The 21348-nt window shown below is 67.5% G+C and overlaps 3 protein-coding genes across 3 annotated transcripts in view; all 3 read right to left on the reverse strand.

Annotated features, from left to right (window-relative positions):
• Positions 1–105: 105 nt before the first annotated feature.
• On the reverse strand, positions 106–7116 carry TRABD (TraB domain containing). Its single transcript, XM_056107069.1, has 10 exons — positions 7015–7116; positions 4495–4649; positions 4332–4413; positions 4044–4210; positions 3825–3965; positions 3608–3718; positions 3379–3518; positions 580–752; positions 399–510; positions 106–311 (listed from the first exon to the last, which is right to left on the reverse strand). Exons 2-10 carry the CDS (start codon positions 4534–4536, stop codon positions 134–136), a joined length of 1146 nt encoding a protein of 381 aa, XP_055963044.1. The 5' UTR covers positions 4537–4649; positions 7015–7116; the 3' UTR covers positions 106–133.
• A 2268-nt stretch (positions 7117–9384) lies between these two features.
• PANX2 (pannexin 2) lies at positions 9385–13933 on the reverse strand. Its single transcript, XM_056107104.1, has 3 exons — positions 13653–13933; positions 10147–11589; positions 9385–9877 (listed from the first exon to the last, which is right to left on the reverse strand). Exons 1-3 carry the CDS (start codon positions 13876–13878, stop codon positions 9534–9536), a joined length of 2013 nt encoding a protein of 670 aa, XP_055963079.1. The 5' UTR covers positions 13879–13933; the 3' UTR covers positions 9385–9533.
• A 1737-nt stretch (positions 13934–15670) lies between these two features.
• The window catches only part of MOV10L1 (Mov10 like RNA helicase 1), a 53200-nt gene continuing 47522 nt past the window's right edge, over positions 15671–21348 (reverse strand). The window contains exons 22-27 of the mRNA XM_056107110.1: positions 21167–21340; positions 17581–17730; positions 16970–17077; positions 16099–16236; positions 15930–16021; positions 15671–15803 (exon numbers count right to left, since the gene is read on the reverse strand). Of these exons, the coding sequence (XP_055963085.1) occupies positions 15794–15803; positions 15930–16021; positions 16099–16236; positions 16970–17077; positions 17581–17730; positions 21167–21340 (672 nt within the window). The 3' untranslated portion in view covers positions 15671–15793. The remainder of the gene's footprint in view (positions 15804–15929; positions 16022–16098; positions 16237–16969; positions 17078–17580; positions 17731–21166; positions 21341–21348) is intronic.

The following is a 21348-nucleotide window of genomic DNA, read 5'->3' on the forward strand; positions in this document are numbered from 1 at the left end:
GGCGGGGGTGGGGAGGGCGCGCGCGGCGGGCCTGGACCCCCATGGGGGGGCGGCGGCGCCCGGGAGCCCCCCTCCCCGCGGCGGCTCGTGGTGGTCGTGGTCCTCGGCGGGTCAGCGGGGGGCTCCGCGGCGCCTACTGGTGCGGCCGGGCCTCGGACAGCCGCTGCAGGCAGGACTGGGCGGCGGGCAGCGACAGCAGCAGGCCGGCGGCGCGGCGCCCGCTCCAGTACAGGCCGTAGCCCAGCAGGCCCAGGACGGCGGCCTTGGCGGCCAGGCGGGACACTCGGCCGGAGACGGACGGCGGGGGCACGCTGGGGAGGAGGGAGGGGCGCTGGGTCCGGTCCGGTCCGGCTCGGGCGCGCCCCCCGCCCCGGCCGGGCACGCGCGCGCGCACTCACGTCATGATCTCCTGGATGTTGAGCTCGGTGGTCCAGTTCTTCTCGATGCCCGGGACGTGGCCCATGCCCACGACGCCCACCACCACGGAGGGGACGCACTTCCTGGGCTCGGCTGTGGGGGGAGCAGTGTCAGCGGGCGGCGGGCGGGGGGTCCCCGGGGCGCCCGCCCGCCGGCCGTCACCGTCAGAGGCGCGCGGCAGCTCGAGGCGCCGGGCCGCCTGCCGCAGCATGTAGGTCAGGTACACGTCGCGCTCGGACACGATGGTGCGGTGCAGGTCCGGGAACTCGCCGATCATCTCGGCCATCATCTGCTCCAGCAGGTCCTTCTGCTTGCAGCGCTCCACGTCGTCCTTGCTGCGGGCAGGCAGAGGGGGGGCGAGGGGCGCTGCGGGGCGGGGCCCGGGAGGGAAGAGGGGGAGAAAGGGCGGGGCCCGCGAGGAGAGGGGCGGAGCTCGCGAGGAGAGGGGCGGAGCTGCGGAGGGCGAGGGGCGGGGCCTGGGATGGGAGAGGCGGGGCTGGGGAGAGGGGCGGGGCCTGGGAGGGGAGAGAGGCAAGGCCTGGGGAGAGGAGCGGGGCCGGGAGGAAAGAGGGGAGAAAGGGCGGGCCCTAGGGAGAGGAGCGGGGCCTGGGAGGAAAGAGGGGAGAAAGGGTGGGGACTGCGAGGAGAGGGGCGGAGCCTGGGATGGGAGAGGCGGGGCGGGGGAGAGGGGCGGGGCCTGCGGGAGAGGAGTGAAGCCAGGAGGCGGGGCCTGAGGAGAGGGGCGGGGCCTGGGAGGCGAGAGAGGCAAGGCCTGGGGAGAGGAGCGGGACCCGGGAGGAAAGAGGGGAGAAAGGGCGGGGCCTAGGGAGAGGAGCGGGGCCTGGGAGGAAAGAGGGGAGAAAGGGCGGGGCCTGTGGGAGAGGAGCAAAGCAGGAGGCGGGGCCTGGGGAGAGGGGCGGGGCCTGGGAGGGGAGAGAGGCAAGGCCTGGGGAGAGGAGCGGGGCCCGGGAGGAAAGAGGGGAGAAAGGGCGGGGCCTAGGGAGAGGAGCGGGGCCCGGGAGGGAAGAGGGGGAGAAAGGGCGGGGCCCGCGAGGAGAGGGGCGGAGCCGCGGAGGGCGAGGGGCGGGGCCTGGGATGGGAGAGGCGGGGCTGGGGAGAGGGGCGGGGCCTGCGGGAGACGAGTGAAGCCAGGAGGCGGGGCCTGAGGAGAGGGGCGGGGCCTGGGAGGGGAGAGAGGCAAGGCCTGGGGAGAGGAGCGGGGCCGGGAGGAAAGAGGGGAGAAAGGGCGGGGACTGCGAGGAGAGGGGCGGAGCCTGGGATGGGAGACGCGAGGGCTGGGGAGAGGGGCGGGGCCTGTGGGAGAGGAGCAAAGCAGGAGGCGGGGCCTGGGGAGAGGGGCGGGGCCTGGGAGGGGAGGAGGCAAGGCCTGGGGAGAGGAGCGGGGCCCGGGAGGAAAGAGGGGAGAAAGGGCGGGGCCTGCGAGGAGAGGGGCGGAGCCGCGGAGGGCGAGGGGCGGGGCCTGGGATGGGAGAGGCGGGGCTGGGAAGAGGGGCGGGGCCTGCGGGAGACGAGTGAAGCCAGGAGGCGGGGCCTGAGGAGAGGGGCGGGGCCTGGGAGGGGAGATAGGCAAGGCCTGGGGAGAGGAGCAGGGCCGGGAGGAAAGAGGGGAGAAAGGGCGGGGACTTCGAGGAGAGGGGCGGAGCCTGGGATGGGAGAGGCGAGGGCTGGGGGAGAGGGGCGGGGCCTGTGGGAGAGGAGCAAAGCAGGAGGCGGGGCCTGGGAGGGGAGGAGGCAAGGCCTGGGGAGAGGAGCAGGGCCCGGGAGGAGAGGGGAGAAAGGGCGGGGCCTGCGAGGAGAGGGGCGGAGCTGCGGAGGGCGAGGGGCGGGGCCTGGGATGGGAGAGGCGGGGCTGGGGGAGACGGGAGGGGCCTGGGAGGGGAGCGAGGCAAGGCCTGGGGCGAGGGGCGGGACCCGGGAGGGAAGAGGGGGAGAAGGGGCGGGGCCTAGGGAGAGGAGCGGGGGGCCTGGGAGGAAAGAGGGGAGAAAGGGCGGGGACTGCGAGGGGAGGGGCGGAGCCTGGGATGGGAGAGGCAAGGGCTTGGGGAGAGGGGCAGGGCCTGTGGGAGAGGAGCAAAGCAGGAGGCGGGGCCTGGGGTGAGGGGCGGGGCCTGGAAGGGGAGGAGGCAAGGCCTGGGGAGAGGGGTGGGGCCCGGGAGGGAAGAGGGAGAAAGGGCAGGGCCTGCGAGGAGAGGGGCGGAGCCGCGGAGGGAGAGAGGAGGGGCCTGGGATGGGAGAGACGGGGCAGGGGGAGAGGGGCGGGGCCTGCGGGAGAGGAGTGAAGCCAGGAGGCGGGGCCTGGGGAGGAGAGGGGCGGGGCCTGGGAGGGGAGGAGGCAAGGCCTGGGGAGAGGGGTGGGGCCCGGGAGGGAAGAGGGAGAAAGGGCGGGGCCTGCGAGGAGAGGGGCGGGGCCTGCTGAAGAGGAGTGAAGCCAGGAGGCGGGGCCTGGGAGGGACGATGGGAGAAAGGGCGGGGCCTGTGAGGAGAGGGGCCTGGGATGGGAGAGGCGGGGAGGGGAGGAGCCAGGAGGCGGAGCCTGGGGAGGAAAGAGGCGGGACCTGGAGGGAGGGGCAGATCCAAGGAGATGAGACAGGCGGGGCCTGGGGGAGAAGAGTGGTGGGACCTGGGAGGGAAGAGAAGGGGGACCAGGAGGAAAGGGCAAGTCCAAGGAAACGAGAGGTGGGGCTGAGGAAGAGGGGCGGAGCCAGGGAGGGGAGAGAGGCGTGACTGGGAGGGAGGGGCAGGGCCAAAGAGGGGAGAGGCGGGTTTTGGGGGAGGGGAAAGGGCGGGACTGGGAGTTGAGGGGCGGAGCTACGGGGAGAGGGGCGGGGCCTGGGGCGGGGCCCAGGGAGGAGAGAGGTGGGGCCGGGGAGGAGCCAGGGAGGGGCAGCGAGAGGGCCCTGGGGGGTGCAGGCCTTGGGGCCCTCAACCCGGAGCCCCTACCTGATGGGGTCCGACAGGAAGCACAGGCCCCAGGCCAGCTTGACCTTCTGCCAGAATGAGAGCGCGGCGATGGCTCTCTTGAAGGTGACGGGGATGGGCCGGTCTCCCAGGTGGAACTTGCAGAAAGGCACCTTGCTGGCCTGGGAGGGGCGGGCGTGGGCAGGACCCTTCAGCCACCGGGGGGCAGGGGCCTCCCTCACACCCGCCCGCCGCCGCCACCTCCGCTCACCTCCTTGAAGGCCTCCCTGAACTCGCCCCCGGGGGCCATGCCGAGCTGCTCCGTGATGTGTGCGGACACCTTCAGCAGCAGCATCTGCATGAGGCCCGACATGACGCCGTTCTGGGGGGGGAGGGGGAGGGGCGGGGTCAGCGAGCCCAGGCCCCGCCCCTCCAGGGCCCCGCCCCCACCGGGCCCCGCCCCCCAGGTCCCCGCCGCGCACGCGCACCTGCCTCACTGCCTGCTGCAGCTTCTCCAGGCTGATCTCCTTGGCCTCCCGCAGCAGCGTGCGCTCGTCCATCTTCAGCATGGACACCCGGTACTGGCAGAGCTCCACCACCACCACGTCGGGCTGCACCGCGCGGATGGTCTGCCAAGGACACGCCGCTCACCCCGAGTCCCTCCCCCGCCCCGCCCCGCAGCGGGCACCGCTGGGCCCCGGCCTCACCCTCACGACGTCCTTCTTGCTGTCGTCGCTGAAGTGGGCCGTGCCCACCACGTACACCCGGCTCCCGTCCTCGGCCACCAGCTGGGTCACCGTGCGGGGCAGCCGGGGCTGCTCGCGCCGGCGCTTCAGCTTCATCTCCAGGAGCAGGTTGAAAGCGTCCACGTCGGCTGTGGGGACAGGGGCCGGCTGCAGGGGCTGCCACTGCCCCCCGCACCCTCTCGGGGGACTCCTGCCCTCCCAGGAGCGGCTCCTGCTGCGCCCCCCACCCCAGTCCCAGCCGCCACGTACACAGGTTCTGGGCTTCTGCGGGCAGAGCCCGAGGGACCACCTCCGAAGGTGCGGCCACCGTCCCCGTGGGCTCCGCATCGGCCTGCAGAGGACAGACAGGCCAACTGAGCCGGGCCCCCTCCTGCCCGGGTGCAGGGCCGCCCGTTCCACCCGCACCTCTGACCTCACGAGGCGGCTGCTCCTCCTCCGGCGGGGCCCCATCCATAGCAGGGCTGGCACCACAGACGGAAGCCTGCAGAGAGAGGGCCGAGCGCACCAGGCGCCCCGGATGGGGGCTCCGGAAGGAGCAGGTGGGTCGGGAGCAGCCCCGGGCAGCACCTGGGAACAGAAGGCCACGTCTAAACTTCCTGGCAGAAAATCAGGCCGAAGGGGCCGAAGGTGTCGGGTTCAATCCCCGGGTCCCCTGAGCACCACCAGGGGTACCAGTGGGCCCGAGCACAGAGCCAGGAGGAAGCCCTGAGTCAGCAGGGCCAGGTGTGGACCACAACCCAAAAGGAAAAAGAGAGAAAGCCCTGGCGGAGGTGCCTGGGGCGCCTCGGGGGTGTGGCCCTGAGCCGGACAACCTGGGTCTGTGGCAGCTGCAGGAAGCCTGGGCCAGCCTGGGGGCACGTCCCCAGGAGCTTCCTTCTGTTCCAGTCAGCTCAGGTTGGCTTTGCGTCCGCGGACCCAGGCAGGAAGCCGAGCTGGGTAAGCCCAGGGTGGCTTGGGGGCCGGGTACCCCGGCTGGTGGCACCTGCTGCCTGCTCAGGAGCCTGAGCCCGGGGACCAGAGTGTGGCCGGGAGCCGGAGGGTGCCCGAGGCTGAGCTCGAGGAAGCGGCTGCAAAGTGCGGGAACCCGGGGGCGGAGAGAGAGGAGCACGGTTAAGGCGCCTGCCTCGCTTGCAGCCCACCGGGGGTCTAGCCCCAGCTCTGTGGACGGTCCCTGGAGCCAGGTGTGGTCCCCTTGCCCTTCAAAAGACAGCCCCCGAGGGGCCATAGCCCTAGTGCGGTGGGTTAAGATGCTGCCTGGCATGTGGCTGACCTGGGTTTGATCTCCGACATCCCATATGGTCCCCTGAGCCCCGCCAGGCGTGATTCCTGAGTAGTGCAGAGCCAGGAGGAACCCCTGAGCATCAGAGGGTGTTTCCCCCGCCCCCTGCTCACCGGAGCCCAAAAATGTCTCAAAGCTCAGGTCCGGGGAGGGCGCACTGCCAAGGGCCTGCCTGGTAAACACGGGAAGGCCGGCTCAGCCCCCACCCCAGTCCGGCCGCCTGTGCTGGGTCTGCTGTCTGGGAGCACACACCTGAGACAGGTGGGACCCATCAGGAGGCGGCCAAGAGACCACAAGCCCACGGAAGGCGCCTGGGCCAGGGAGGGTGGGCCCAGCCTTAGCAGGGCGCCCAGGCAGGGCCATGGAGCAACAGCCCAGCTCCAGGCTGTGGGGCTCACAGCTGCTTCCATGTCTGTCTGCCTGCCTGTCCGTCAGTCAGCCGACGGGAACTTCGATGGGAAGACTGAGGGTGCCGAGGGGCGGAGAACAGCCGTCCTCAAAAGGGAAGTCGGCCGAGTCCTGCCCTGCTCAGCCCCGGCACTCACTGGCACGCAGGGTCACAGGCACCCCGAGCTGACCACGAAGGGGGCAGTGGCACCCCAGCAGCAACAAGGCCCTTCTCACCCGGGGTGCCCCCAGGGGTGTCTCGAGGACCCACGTCTGAGCTGGGCGCAGGCTGGGCCCAGCTCCCCGCACCCTGCGGGGAGCCTGGCACGGGGAGCAGGAAGTGGGCGTCCCTCCCACTGCCCTGCAACCGAGCAGATGGGAGCTGCTGCCCAGGGCCTCGCTGTACCCTCCGGGCCCGCTCGCTGGGACCCCAAGCACGGCACTGTCCGACGTCCCCGGAGCCACTCAGCAGAGGCTGCTGGGCCTGGGCCTGGGTCCCACGGCGGCCCACCCCCCGGCCCAGCCCAGGGTATACCCGGCACCACCACCCCAGGCCCGGGGTGGTCACCTGAGGCCGCGATGAGACCAGCTGACACCTGGGGCTACCCGGGCCGGGAGGAACCGCCACACAGCTGGACGGCACGTCAGCTCTGCGGACACTCACTTCCGGCCAAGGGGGCTGTCCAGGTGCAGAGGGGGCGGAGCCTCCGGGCAGCCACCTGCAGCCGGGCTGAGGCGAGGCCGGGCCTGGCCTGCAGTGGCCTCCCGGCGGGGCGGCCGGCCCCCAGGATGAGGCCCAGGGGGCCGGGCGCGGGCGCACTGGGGCGCGGGGCTCGGCCCGGCTGCGTCCCCCTGGCTCACAGGCTCGCCCCTCCTGGAGACCCCCACCCCGGCCGGGGCAGCTACACCCGCACCTCGGGCCGTCCGGGTTTTATTTTCGGGGGCGGGGGGTCTCTGGGCCACGGCGGCCGGTGCTCGCGGCGCCAGGCGGGGGCCGGGCCGGGGTCGGAGGCGTGCAAGGTCCGGCCCTGGGCACGGGCCCGACCCGCTGCACACAGCCCCGCCCCCGCCCCCCGCCGGAGCCGAGACCCGAGTCCGTCCGGGGTGGACGCGGGGGCAGACCCGGGCCCCGGGCCCGCGCGGCCCGGCCCGGCCCCCTCCCCGCCGCCGGCCCGGCCCGCGCGCCCCCCGCGGCCGCCCCGGCCCCGCGCGCCCGCCCCGGCCGAGCCCCGCGCGCCCCCCGAGCCGGCTCCGCGCGCCGCGTACCGAGGCGGGGCGGCGCTCCTAGCCGGCCTCCATGCGGCGGGAGGCCCCACCGGACGGGGCGGGCCGGGCGGGCGGGCGGGCCGGGGCGGGCGGGGCGGCCGCGGGCCGGGCGCGCGGGGCCTGCCGGGAGCCGTAGTTCCGCGGGCCCGCGCGCCGCCGCCGGGCGCGCGCCGGGCCGCGGCCGCGGACTACACTTCCCAGAAGCCCGCGGGCGGGAAGCCCCGCCCCGCCCGGCGCCCGCGGCTCGGGGACGCAGGCGGCGCCGGCCGCGCCGGGAGCGCGAGTTCGAGTCCCCGGCGCGGCGCGGACGTGGCCTCCCGCGGAGAGCGTGGCCGGGCGCGCCTTCCGAGCAGGCGCCGGGAAGGGGAGGGCGCCGCGCGGAGAGACGCCCCCCGGGCCTCCGTACCCGCGTGGCAGCCCGCTGGCCCGCGCCAGCCCGTCCCGCCCCCGCAGGCCCCACCCTCGGCAGCTGCCCGCACCCGGGCCGCCGCGGACACGCTTGGGACCACGCGGGGCTGGAGTGGGGCCGGCAGCCCCTCCCCGTGTGGGCAGTGTGGGTGCTGGGGCCCGCCAACCCACAGGCCACCAGGCTGGCGGTGCCCTGGCGGGCCTCGGCCGGGGGACCCCTGCCCGGCTGGGCCCCTCCGGTGCTCTGCCCACCGCGTCCTTCCCGGGCCTGTCCGGCGCCGCCCCCCGCCCCCCACAAGCCATGGACAGGGGCCCACAGGTGGCCCCGGGGCCTGTGCGCTCGTGGCACCTTCCGGGGGTCCGGGGCGGGGTGAGCCCCTGCCCCCTCCCACAGGGGCAGCGCGGGGAGGAGACAGGCCCCGTTCCCGGCGGACCCGCGGGCAGCTCTGGCCAGCGAGGCCCATGCCAAGTGCCCGCCCACGGCAAGCAGGGCCCGCAGCCGGACTGGCCGGCACACCGGGCCGCCTGCGGGACCCAGGGGCTGCCCCCGGAGTGCGGGGAGTCCAGGGTCTCGCTCCTCCACTTGCCTGGCACCGCTGCGCGGCCAGGCCCACCCAAGGCGCAGCCCCCCAGTGACCTTGCAGGGCAACCCAGGCCACCCCCGCCCGCCCTCAGCCCCAGCCCCCAGCCCCAGGACCCCCGCCCCGCCCCGCGCCGTCAGCTCTCCCGGGTGGGCCTTGCCCCAGGAGCTGAGCTGCAGGGATGACGTGGACACGGCAGTATCAGAATACGATTTATTGATCTGCTCGGAGCTACCTCGTGAACACTGTCACGGCGCCGCGGCTGAGGTAATAGGGGCGGGCCGGGTGCCCTGGACTCCCGTGGGCCGCGGCTGGGCCCCGGGACAGGGCTTGGGCCCAGGGAAGGGGAACGTGGTTATTGCGTTGGACTCCTTCCCTCCTCACATGCTGGCGCCATGCCCGTCTCACACAAGCCCGCTCACTCACGCCAGCACACACGCACACGTCTCACACATGCCCGCTCACCCCACACATGCCCGCTCACACACATGCACCCTCCTCACAGTGCTCACCCAGTCACGCACATGCACACGCTCCTTTCACGTGCTTGCCCACTCACGCACATGCACTCGTCTCACATGCCCGCTCACCCCACACATGCCCGCTCACACACATGCACACTCCTCACACGTGTGCTCGCCCACTCATGCACACGCTCCTCACACGTGTGCTCACCCATTCACGCACATGCTCTCACACATGTACTCACCCACTCACACACACGCTCCTCTCACATGTGTGCTCACCCACTCACACGTGCTCCAGCTCATCATACGTGTGCTCACCCACACTCATGAACATGCGGTCGTCTCACACGTATGCTCTCACACACGCACGTGCTCCTCACACATGCACACCCACACACGCTTGCACGCACACATGCACATGCTCTCACATGTGCGGCCACACGCGCGCTCACACACGCACGCCCGTGCTCATCTCACACATGCAGCTGTCCTCGCCCTGCTCGCTGCCACTGGCACCTCCGTGCACACGGGCTCGTGGCGCCGGCACACGCACACTCGCACGCATCTCCTGACAGCCAATATGTTCTCTAGTTACAGTAGTCATAGTAAAATAAAATACAGGTCTGTTGGGGCAGGGGAGAAAGTGCATGTGGGCCGTGGGCAGGAGGGCGGACACCAGCCCCCCTGGAGGGCACCCCCACCCTTGGGGGCGAGGCCAAGTGTGACCCTCAGAGCTGCCAGCACCCCAGATACCTTCCAGGCTCAGACCTGAGCTGTCCTGCCAGAGCCCGGTCCCCCCAGGCCGGCATCCTGGACCCAAGACCGAATCGACTAAAAAAATAAACTCTTCGCTGCAGCCAAGGGCTGGGGAGGGCGGCGGGGGGCTCCCGCCGCAGCCCGGCCCCCAGGGCCCCAGTGCCCGGGGCGCCATCCGGGGCCGGGAGGGGAGGCGCTGAGCCCCGTGGCATGCGGACGGGAGGCCGGTGCAGGGGTGCCGGGGAAGCCGAGGCCGTGTCCACGCACGGGGGCGAGGGGCGGGGCTCGCTGCGGGCATGCAGGGGCCTCAGAACTCCACGGTGCTCACGACCGTCCTGGGCTCATCGAAGGTGGCGATGAGGATCTGCTGGGGCGGCGGGATGGCGATGAGGCTGCCCACCTCGGGGGCGGCCCGCGGGGCCACGTCCTCCTCCTCGCGGGCCTCGTACAGCGTGCTGACGCGCAGCAGCGGGTGGGTGGCATTGCGGCTCAGGATGGTGAGGGGGTCGGTACTGCCCAGGCTGCTGGGTGACGGGGGGACGGTGGTGGGGACGGCGGTGGGGGAGCAGACGTGGAAGGGCGCCCCCGTGGGGAGCGTGGCCAGGGCAGACTCTGCTGGATACAGGGCCTCCTTCTCGGGGAGGGGGGCGTCTGCGGGAGAACACAGCCACTGCACGCCAGCCCTGCCCCTGCCCCTGCCCGGACCCCGGGTCCCAGAACCGTCTCAGGGGCAGCCTCCCCACGCCCCGGGCCCTCGGGGTCTTGCTGGGATCCCCTGTCTGGGCCCCGCTGCCCCCTCCCCCCGCTCCCTCCTTTCCCAGTCTCCCAGGAGCTGCCTGCTGACCGGTGAGGGTGGGGGCGTCCCTCCACGGGGCTGGGCTGTCCCCTCCCGGGTCGAGCTGGCCCGCGGCTGCACCTACCTTTGGTGGCTGCTGCGGTCAGGCCCAGCGTGCACTCCTCAGCCTGTGACAGGAAGCCGCCCTCCTGGCTGCGGGAGGCGGGCAGGGCGGCGGGCACGGCCTCGGGCTTGGCCTTCTTGGTGCCCAGGATGTAGGGGTGCACGTCCAGGGAGAAGTGGCGGGCATGCTTCTTGTCGCCGGCGGGGGCCGCCGAGTCGCTGCTGCTGCCGCCCTTGTAGTGGTGTGCGGCCCGGGCGCCCGCGTCCAGCAGCGGGGCGATGAGCGTGTCGGTGGCGGTCTTGCGGCGCACGGGCTTGGGCTTGTCGGCCTTGCTGTTCTCCACGCGCATGATGGCCAGCGGCTCCTTGAAGGGCTGGGGCAGCGGGTTGCTGCTGGGGATCCACTTCATCTTCTTGCGCGGCCGCTTGACCACCGGCGGCTCGGCGGAGCCGTCGGGCTCGGCGGGGTTGGCGCTGGGGTCTACCGTCTGCACGCCGGCGTCGCGCACCGTGGGCGTGGCGTCGTGGTTGGACTGCGCCAGGGCCGCCAGCAGCTGCCGCACCACGTTGTCGTACATGAGGTCGCTCTCGTTGGTGATGAAGTCCAGGCGGTTCAGGGACTTGATGTGGTCTCGGTTCTCGTTGCAGAACATGGCCAGGATGTTGATGTCGCAGAACTGGGAGCGGCGCCACTGGCGGCGGGTCTTGATGCCCACCTTGTGCAGCTTGTCGAAGATGAAGTTGCTCTTGCGGAAGATGAAGAGGTGGATGAGGTTGACGAGGATGATGAGGTTCATGGAGCACAGCAGGACGATGTCCACGCCCGCCACGATGCGCTGCAGCTGCACCGAGGGCAGCTTGCAGCTGACCCGCACGGCCGCGCCCGCCGGCCCGTCGGGCGCCTCGCCCAGCGCGCACGTGAACTCGTTCTGCTTCTGCGTGGCGTAGTAGGTGCACAGGTAGGAGATGGGCGCCACGCTGAGCAGCAGGATGAGCAGGTGCCGCGCCAGGTACAGCTTGGCCAGGAAGTTGCTGCGGCCCCGGCGCTCCAGGTACTTCTCGAACAGGTTCTGCTCCGGGCTCTTCTCCTTCTCGGCGTTCTCGATGATCTCCCGCTTCTCGCGCTCCGTGATGCCGGGCCCCTTGGACTGGATCTGCTTCTCGATCTTGGGCGCGCGGCCCTCGGCCGCCCGGTGGTAGCAGTTGTCGATCTCCTGGAGCAGGAAGTTGAGCTCGGACGTGAGGCGCGTGGAGGCCAGGAACTCCCAGCCCAGCGCGGGCACATACATGATGGCCGCGAAGGCCAGCAGCGAGTAGGGCAGCAGCTTGTGCTCAAACAGGGACGGCCACAGGCTGGCGTCCACGCCGGGCAGCGCGTCCCGCAGCTCCGTCCAGCAGTAGCCACGAGCGTAGAGCGCCTGGTCGCGGGTGAAGTTGTGCGGGGTGTAGCAGTAGATGGGTTCCTCTGCGGGCGGGCGGGGAGAGGGGATTGGGCTCCTGCCGCCCGGCGCCCTCGACCTCCCACACCGGGGGGGGGGGGCACCTTGCACCCTGAAATCTCAACCCCTGCCCAACACCCGGATGTGCCTACATGGGGAAACTGAGGCAGGCAGGGGAGGCCAGTCCACGGCACGGCAGTTGGCCAGGGCCCTGGCCGCTGGGGGCTGCGTCTCCCACACGGCAGGCTAAAGGGAGCTGGGAGGAGAGGCTCAGCTCTGCGGGGACATCCGGGCCTGTTGCCTCCCACCCGGACGCGTGTGCCCTGTGCCGGCGGCCCTGCCGAGGCTCTGATGACAGGCGCAGAAGCACCGTCTATCCCTTTGTCTGTGGAGCAGGAGGGGGGCTGCTGGCCCACACGTGCCCACCAGGCCCCCCCCCCCCACACACACACCTCCCTGCAGCGACACAACCAACCTGCCCAGGCAGCCACGTAGACTCACCGGGAGCCCTGATGCGGGCCCCATCACTCCAGAGTGGAGTGAGGAGCCTGGCCAGCAGCTGGGGTCCTTTCTGGGAGCACAGAGGTGGGTGGGAGCCAGGGCAGAGTGGCAGGGTTCAGGGTGCCCCCTCTGCTCCCACACCGCCGCCTGCCAGGCTACCTATGCTCACAGTTCTGCCAAGGCTGCTCCGAACCACCACAGGCCTGGCCTGTGGGCAGGGGGAGGAGGCTGCCCCCACTTGGGCTTGGAACCTGTGGCCACACTGCAGGTGTGGGGGAGACCCGGCCAGGTTCTCAGGAGGCGGCAGAGGGAGGTAGCCCGGGCTGGCCCGGACGAGAGGACGTGCATGGTGGTGGGGTCTCCCTAGCACCTGCCCCCTGCAGCCCAGGAGCCCGGCAGGGCAGGCCTGCAGAGATGGTGGACATGCTGAGCACAGGGCTGGAATGGCCCTGGCACTGTGTGGTTGTTTCCCGAGCACCCCGCGAGTGGCCCTGTTGCCCCCAACAAAATCAGTCCTTGGAGGGCATGGTGCTCAAGCTGCCTTCCTGAGCCCCCAGAGCAGGTCTCGCCTCTCACAGAGCTGCGGCCAGGCAGGATTCAGTGGGTGCCACAGGCGTGCGGGCTGCTCCTGGCACCTGTCGTCAGGCGGCGGGCACACCTGCGGTGCATGAGCTCAGAGGAGCTGCCCACGTGTCTGGACTCCACAGGGCTGCCCAGGGCAGGCACATGCAGTGCCCGGGGCCAGATCCTGGGCCTTGCGTGTGCTAGACCACTTGGGACCTGGCATGTGCTAGGCGTGCACTAAACACGTGCTAGGCGTGTGCTGTAGCACTCACCTGGTGAGGTCCGTTTTGAGATCACTGGAAGGTGCTCAGCACCCACCTGCCACAGCCAGCAGATGTGCACCCTGAGTGGGCGCGCAGACTCCCCAAACCAGCAGTTCCTTGGGACTGCACAGCTGTCCCAGTACAGGTGTGCAGCATTCAGGTGTGTGAGTCCCCCTGCTGCTGCATCCCCGTGCAGGTGTGATATTCCCGCGCAGGTGTGTGATAATCGTGTGCGGGTGTGATATTCCTGTGCAGGTGTGATATTCCTGTGTAGGTGCGTGAAACTGCCGCGCAGGTGAGTCCCCTTGCAGGTGTGTGAGTCTCTGTGCAGATGTGCGGGTTCCCATGCGGGTGTGTGAATCCCCCCGCGCAGGTGTGTGACATTTCCGCGCAGGTGTGTGAGCGTCCCCGCGCAGGTGTGCGAGTCCCCCGTGCAGGTGTGTGACGTTCCCGCGCAGGTGTGCGAATCCCCGCGCAGGTGTGTGAAGGACAGGCTGGTGCTGCCGCGTGGGGGTCCCCCGTGAGCACGTCTGGCAGCCCCCGGGTCTCCCGCTCTGGGCCCGGGTAGCCCCGAGTGTCCCTGGGGCGCCCGGCCCCGGGGGCCCTGGGTGCGGGGCAGCCGCGGGGCGCCCCCGGCCCAGACCACACCCTCGGCGGCCCGAGCCCGCCCCGCCCGGCCCGGCCCGGCCCGGCCCGCACCTGGCCCCTCCTCGCTCCTCGCTCCTCCCGCCTCCCGCCCCCTCCGCCCGCCGCGCCCTCACCTGCGAAGTTCTTGGTGAACACCAGCGTGACCAGCAGGATGGGCACCAGCACGGTGCCGATGGTGACCACGCGGTCGAAGGGCAGCTCCAGCTTCAGCTGCAGCAGCAGCGCGGCCAGCGCGCCCGCCTTGTCGTCCTGCGCGCCGGGCAGGATGAGCTCGCGCAGCTTCTCGCCCGCCAGCAGCGCCGTCGCCATGTCCGCGGACGGCTCCAGGAGGTGGTGCATGGGGGGCGCGGGGCGGCCCGGGGGCGCGGGGCGGGGCGCCGGCGGGCAGGGGTCGGCCCGGCGGGCGGGCGGGCGGGCGCGCGCGCGCGGGCGCGGGGGCCGCCGCCGCCCCCGCTCGGCTGCAGCCCTGGCCCGGCCCGGCGCGGCGCGAGCTCGGCGGCGGCGGCGGCGGGGGCGGCGGCGGGACCCCCGCGGGCGCGGGCGCGCGGGGTCGCTCTGGGGCCGGCCCCGCTCCCGCCCGGGGAGGGGGCTGTTTACCTGCGGCGGCGCGGCGGCGTGGCTCCGCCCCCGCCGCACCCCCCCGCCACGCAGATGCGGCGCGGGCGATGACTTTGCAGAAAGCCTCAAACCCGCCGGATGGGGAGCGTCTGGGCCGGCGCGCGGGACCGGGGCGCGGGGCCGAGCCGCGTCCCCCTGGGGCCACACCTGCCCCTCCCTGCCTCGGCGCGCTCCGGGAACCCTTCACTTCTGGGCCATCAGACCCTCTTTGAGCCCCCCCCGAGTTGGAATCCGGCCCCCTGCGCCCCCAGGAGAGGCTCATCCCCGACGCCAGGGTGAGCACCTGCGCTGGAGGCCAGCAGCACGGCCCTGGCCATCACTTGGCCGTGTGCTCCCGGCTCTTCCATACATTCTCCAGGGCCTGGTCAAGTTTCCAGAGCGAGAATCCCGAGCCCTTGAATGTGCACTGGCCACGGGAGTGGCCGTCGCGTCTGAGCAGGGGCCACTCCAGTTACCAGGGCTGGAGGGAAAAGGGTTTCTTGGCTCAGGAGAGCGGCATCCACGCGTGGGTCCCTGAGTCCAAGCCCCGCAGGGCAGGGCTTCCAAGGGATGCCTGCAGTGGCCCTGGGCTGACGAGCAGCTCTGGGGGGAGGTAGCCCCACAATAAAAAAGTTCTCTAAAGATCTCTGTGGGTCTGAGAGTCCCGGTTCTTGCTCTGTAAAGAACACCCAACACCCCGTTTACAGCCCCCCCGCCCCCACGACCTGGAGACCTCAGGGCTGTTCTGGAACCTGCCGTGTGGTGTGGGCGCCGATACTCAGTCTGGTGCCCCTTCGGGAAGGCCGAGCTGCTGCTGTCCACTACAGAGGAGGCTGGGGCACGACAGAGGCCCCGGCAGGCTAAATCCTGGAGCCCCAGTCCCCTTCGGCCCTCGCCCCCACTCTCACCCCCACAGCAACTACCATGCATGCTGCCCAGCGAGCACCCTGGCTCAACTGTCTGGACCCTGGAGGAGAGGCAGCAATGTCCTCGACTCCCAAGCACCCCACTGCACCGGTGGACCCCGGCCACAGCCCAGGATGCAGCCCACCCACCGGGGAGTGGCGCAGTGAGGGACCTTTGTGAGGGGTAGAGCCAGCAACTGGCAGGCCAGCGTCTGCGCATCACGCCCAGGCCTCAGAGACATGGCTGGGCTGTGGGACCGGGCAGGGGACAGCCACCACAGGGCCAGGGAGACTGCAGAAGGTGCTTCCCCCACCCCCAGCCCGCCTTCCGGGGGCTCAGTGCTGGGTGGTCACTCCTCCTCCTGGACTGGAAGGTGTCACCAGCAACCCTGCAGAAAGGCATCTCTGCTCGCCTTAAACACCAGTGACACCCCAGACTCCCCAAGGGAGGGCTGGTGCAACCCCCACCTGGAGCACACACACACGTGAGGACATCCAGCCTTTCCCAGAAATGGGTACGTGGGGCCCCTCAGGGCCAGAGGGGCAGTTTTCCTGGCGCAGTGCAAGCAGAGAGCCACACTGGGCATCCCAGTCCGTGTTTATTCCTCTGAGGGTCGTGCTCACTGCAGGGTGGCTCCCGCCAACGGCCCCAGCCCCCACACTCTTGCCCATGGCTCAGAGAACAAGTGTTCTTCACCAACAGGGCTCTGGACAGCGCCACTCCAGTCCATCTTGGGCAGTGAGGGACAGGATTAGTCACAGCTGATGGGGAAGGAAAGAGACACAGCACGTCAGGCTTCCCTGGAGCAGCATCCCAGAGCACTGTCGGGAGGGTGCTGACCAGAGGCCCCCCAACCCCCCCTCCCCCGGGGCCCAGCCCCCACTCACTTCTGCAGGGTCTGCAGCTCCGGAGGCAGGTTGCACCCAGTGTAGACGCCGTTGGTGATGCTGTACTCCAGCAACGCCCCAAAGCAGGGGTCCTGGGGACACAGCCTGGCCTTAGAGCACTGGGGCGTCACCCCCTGCCGCCCCCCTCCAGCACCCTGCCCCCACTCACTCTGACGAGAACATGAGGGTTTCCCAGCACAATCAGCAAGGCTTTGGGTCTGGTGATGGCAACATTGAATCTCTTTGAGTTGGACAAGAAACCCAAAAAGTATCTGTCATCTTCAAATCTATCTTCATTTGACCTCACCTAAAAAACACAAAGTTCCGGCTCTGTATGATTACTGAGAACTAGGGCAGCAGGGGCTCGTGTCCAGGGGGACACTCCCGCCACCCCGGCAGGCCAGCACAGGATTCAAAGCCGATCTTTCCTTCTGCTGTTTTTTCACAAGACCACAGCAAACACTGACTCTACTTCGGAAACAGCGGATGGTGTTCTGAGCGGTGACTGAGCTCCCGCGGGGCAAGCACTGCCGTGGGCGTGTGGGCGCCTCCTTCCCACGTCACCTCCCACATCTGCTCTTCCAGTTCCTTCTCTGCTGACACTCGCGGCTGCCTCTCTCCCACAGCCCGTCCCTCCTCCAGCGCATTCACCATTTCTTCTAGGATTCTCCCCTTCTGCTGATGTCTACTTTTTCTTTTCAAGAACTCCCTAAGGGGGCTGGAGAGATGGCACAGCAGATACAGCATCTGCCTTGCACACAGCCAACTGGGTAGGTTCGGTCTCCCACAGGGTCCCCTGAGAACCACGGGAAGTAACTCCTGAGTGCGGAGCCAGGAGTAACCCCGAAAGCATTGCCAGGTGTGTCCCCCAAACAGAATAACTCCCTCTGGTCACTGTCTGAGCTGAGACCTGTGGCGTGGGGAGTTGGCCCAGGAAAGCCCTGCTGAGTCACTCATTTCAGCTGTTTCCCACCTGAGCACCTGGGTGCCCCCAAGCACCTCCCCCCCAGTACACCCACTCTCCAAGCACAGGTACCTACAGTGGAGATGATGATGACCAAGTACTCCTGCCCCTGGAACTCTTCTACAGAGCCGACTTTTATGTCCACCAGATCAACATTTCGCAAAAGAATTTTGATCTTCTCTACCTACAAGTTAGATAAAAAGATCAAAGAACATTGGACCAAAGAGATAGTATAGCGGGTAAGGTATTTGCCTGCACATGGCCGACCCAGGCTCAATCCCCAGTATCCTGTGTGGTCCCCAGAACTTGCCAGGAGTGATAATCCCCAAATACAGAGCCAGGAGGAAACCCTGAGCACTGCTGGGAGTAACCCCCTCTGCCCAAACATTAAAAAAAATTAAAGAAATCTCAGAAATCTGATCATTTCTTTGTTTCAGAGCATAAGGAAAATACTGACCAACATGCAGTATTCAATGACAAATCACTTTCATCAAATCTGAAGTGATTGCACCTGAATCCTGATTTCAGATTAGGGACCGTGGGGAAGAGGTGATGGTCCACGAGAACTGTTTCCTGCCCCACAGGACACATCTAGGCAGAGGAGAAGCTTCCACGGGAGGACCAGTGTGGTGCGTGTGTTGGAGGGCTGGGCTGATCTGCCTGCACAGACTCAGGCTGAGGCCACACCTGCTTCCTGTAGGGTGTGATCACACCGATGTTGCTGGCCGGCACTGGGCTGGAGAGGCTCCTGGCCAGCAGGCAGCAGTAACGCATGACCTGGACAGCTTCGGCAGCGTTGAACCACGAGGGGCTTCTCCCCTCCCGGGCTTCGTTGCCCTGAGTGGAAAGGAAAGAGGCCGAGACAGTGAGACACCAGCGGTGCATGAAGAAAGCCTTCTCAGCTACAGGGACGGGAGGGAGGACTGGCCTGGCCTGGCCAGTCTGAGTCGGGGCCAATGAGAAGGCACTAGGCGCACAGAACCCAGGCAAGATGAAGGGGAGGCCCTGTGCCAAAGCCCGGGTGCCACACGCTCGCAGATGGCTCTGTGTAATGCATCCCAACATTGTCCCCAAGGCCTGGCTCTCAGCCAGCCCGTCAACAGCTGAGACGCTGCCCCTCATCATCAGTCGTGAAGAAATGCACACACCTCCGCACAACCCCATGAGGGGCTCCTGTCCCCACCTCGCAGCAAGTGCAGCAGGACTGGGAACTGGCGCAGCTGCTGTGCCAGCTGGGTGCAAACGGAAGGCAGAAGCCCCACACCACCCACAGGGGCAGCGCAGCTCCAGGAGCCTGTCCGAGTCCTGAGCAGCACATTCACCAAGGCGCAACGCAAGCGCCCTGCAGCGCCATGAACAGAAGGGAGCGGTCAGCACAGCGGGGCCTGCAGGGCTGGGCACTCTGTCCTGTGCAGCCTGGGTGGGCTCAAGCACACTGCAGGGAAAGCCAGTTTCAAGGGCCACGGCTGGGAGGACAGGTACTGAGGGGGTTGCCCAAGGATGGATGGATGCAGTCTGAGGCTGGCTGGGAAACAGGAGCTTCAGCACCGCTGAACCCAATCCTGAGAAATGGGGGGCTTAGTAGCTTTCACGTTATGTGTATCTCACCTCGATCAAGCAAGTGAACACATGAAGAAGTGTCTATCAATTTTCAGGATCCTAATTTCTGGACCACTCCCAGCAGTGCTCGGGGCTGACCCCGGCTCTGTGCCCAGGGTCTTCTCTAATGGCAGGGCCCAGTGGACCGACCATATGGAGTGTCAGAAGATCAAACCTGGGCTGGCCATGTGCAATAAGCACCCTGCCTCTGTTGCTCCAAGATTGCTCCAGTCCAATGTTCAGGGTATCTTTACAGCTGTTCAACACTGTCATTTACCCCTTCTCTATACAAGCTGGGTGGGAGGGTCAGGGCGACACCCACCAGTGTGCTGGGAGAGCCGACATCTGGCTGGGTGGGCTGCACACACGCGAAGTGGATGCCTTCTTCCTGCGCAAGCTCTCAGGCTGCTTACTCGTCAGTCACAACACGAGACCAGGACACCCGGTAAGAGGAGGAGGGACAGACACACATGGGGCAACCTCAGGCGAGAGTAAGAGCTCACAGGACAGCAAGCAGAGAACGAAGCAGGAGGAAGCAGCACTGCTATGGTGCACAGAGAAGCTCGGCTGGGATTCACTGCTCTACAGCGAGATGAACATGCAGGAAAGTGGAATGTGAGCGCCCAGACCCCGAGGAGCAGTCGCCTGAGTGTTGGTGCACGAGGCACTGAAGGCGAGGCTGGAGAAGGGCACTGCCCACCCTCCCGCCAGCAGAGGCCCCAAGAGTCTAGAGAGGAGAGCAGACTGAACATGTCTGTGTGCGTTGTGCGTTTGTCAGTGTGCGTGTGTCTATGTGCATCAGTGTGTCTGTGGCACGTGTGTCCGCGTGTGCATGCATGTGTGTGTCAGTGTGGGGAACGTCCATCTCACACATGGACCAGGTCAGGCACAGGATTCTGTGTGGAAGGCACTACTGTGGAATTTGGGACCATGCCCCCCTCACACTCACAAGGACAGGAGCTCTTTTGTCCCCAAAAAGAGAGACCATGAACGTTTTTTGGTGCCCTTAGAATCAAGACTGTCAGCTACGTGACCACATTTTTTTAATTCTCATGAAGAGTGGGTTATTTTCTTTTCTATGTTTTGGGGCTACAATTGGTGGTACTAAGGGGTCACTCCAGGCAGTGCTCAGGGAACCATATGTGGTGCTGGGGATGGAACCAGGGTCAGCCAGGTCTGAGCCCTTAACTCTAAACGATCTCTTTGGTCCTGTGACATTTTTAAGGAGACTTCAGGAGCTGAAGAGTGAGTACAGCAGAGGGGTCAAGGAGTGGTCCCTAAGCACGGAGCCAGAAGTAAGCTCTGAATACCACTGGCTGGGACCCTTCGTCCCCTACCTTTACCAAATAAAAATACAGTTCAAGAGACAGGAATAATTCTTCATCAGAACCTAATTGCTTTGTGACACTATAATTAATTAGATTCTGATGAAGAATGGGCTGGAGCAATAGCACAGCGGGTAAGCGCCTTGCACGTGGCCGACCCACGTTCGATTCCTCCGTCCCTCTCAAGTGCTCGAGAGTATCCCACCCACATGGCAGAGCCTAGCAAGCTACCAGCTACCCATGGCGTATTTGCTATGCCAGAAACAGTAGCAAGAAGTCTCACAATGGAGATGTTACTGGTGCCCGCTCGAGCAAATCGCTGAACAATGGGAGGACAGTGCTGCAGTGCTACAGAACCTAACAGGTCACTGAAATGTCCTTCCACTTGGAACTGAAGGGAAACAACCGCTGTCTCTGCTGTTATGTCACCTGATGGCTCTCCCTTAGTGGGGTCCCAGCTTGCAGGGGAGGGTCTCTGAACCCCTCCATGTTCCTGGTACCCAGGGAGGCTGCTGGAGACCAGCAGGCAGGGATGGGCAGCACCAGCCACAGGGAGGGGGCAGGTCGTGCCCCAACCAAACCCTGGGAATTCTATACCCTCAATCCACCCATCACTGCTGGGCACACATCTCCCCTTTACCCAACCACAGACATGAAGTCGGAATGCTGCTGGGGCCAGGCCCATCCAGAAGCCCAGGACGATGGGCACACAGCCGGAAATGCAGAGTGGAGGAGGCGCCAGTCCAGGGGTGTCCCTTGATTCTTGGCAGAAACTTGAGGAGGCTGGCTTGTGCACTGGGGTCCTGACTCCTAAGATGGCCACTTTGGTCTGATGGCCTCTGACCCCATCCCACAAGAAGCCTCACGCCATGATGCCCATGCTGACTCTGATTTGAGAAGCTGCTGCCGTGGGGGCTGCCCCTCCCTCGTCTCCCAGCATCTGCCTCCTCCAGGACGGTCAAGGCTGCCACTGGGCCTCAGAGTCCTGAGCTGCTTGTGTTCAATGGCCAAGTGGCCAAGGGCGAGTTCTTCAAGGCAAGAAGCCTCTCAGGTTACTTTTTTAACCTAGTTTTTAAAACTGCCTTACTCCATTTTTTTTTTTGAGGAGCTTCCCCAAAGTGCTCCAGGGCCCCAAGGCGACCCTTGGGCAATCACTGTGGGCAATCAGCCACAGTGAGGCCCTGAAGGTTCAGGCTGAGACCTGGCAGTGCCTGTGGCAAATGAGCCAGACATGAGCTCCCACCCCTAAACCATCTCTCCACTTTGTGGGCCGCACCAGCAGGTGGTCGGGTGGGCAGGAGATCTCAGCGCAGCACTGAGGGTGCGTGGGGCCCCGCACACATGCTCACCCTCACGCCGTGGAAGATGAGCGGGAAGCCTTTCTTGGGCAGCTTCTCCCAGCCCAGCAGGGAGGCCACCACAGCAGGGTCTGCGCAGACCTGGAGCTCACGGTGGTAGAAGAGGCGTGATGGCAGGGCCAGCAGGGCGGAGTGGGACCTGTAGTTCTTCACCAGTTTTGTCACCTGCAAGC

This window comes from Sorex fumeus, unplaced genomic scaffold (genome assembly GCF_029834395.1).
Source record: "Sorex fumeus unplaced genomic scaffold, SorFum_2.1 ptg000153l, whole genome shotgun sequence".
Taxonomy (NCBI): Eukaryota; Metazoa; Chordata; class Mammalia; order Eulipotyphla; family Soricidae; genus Sorex; species Sorex fumeus.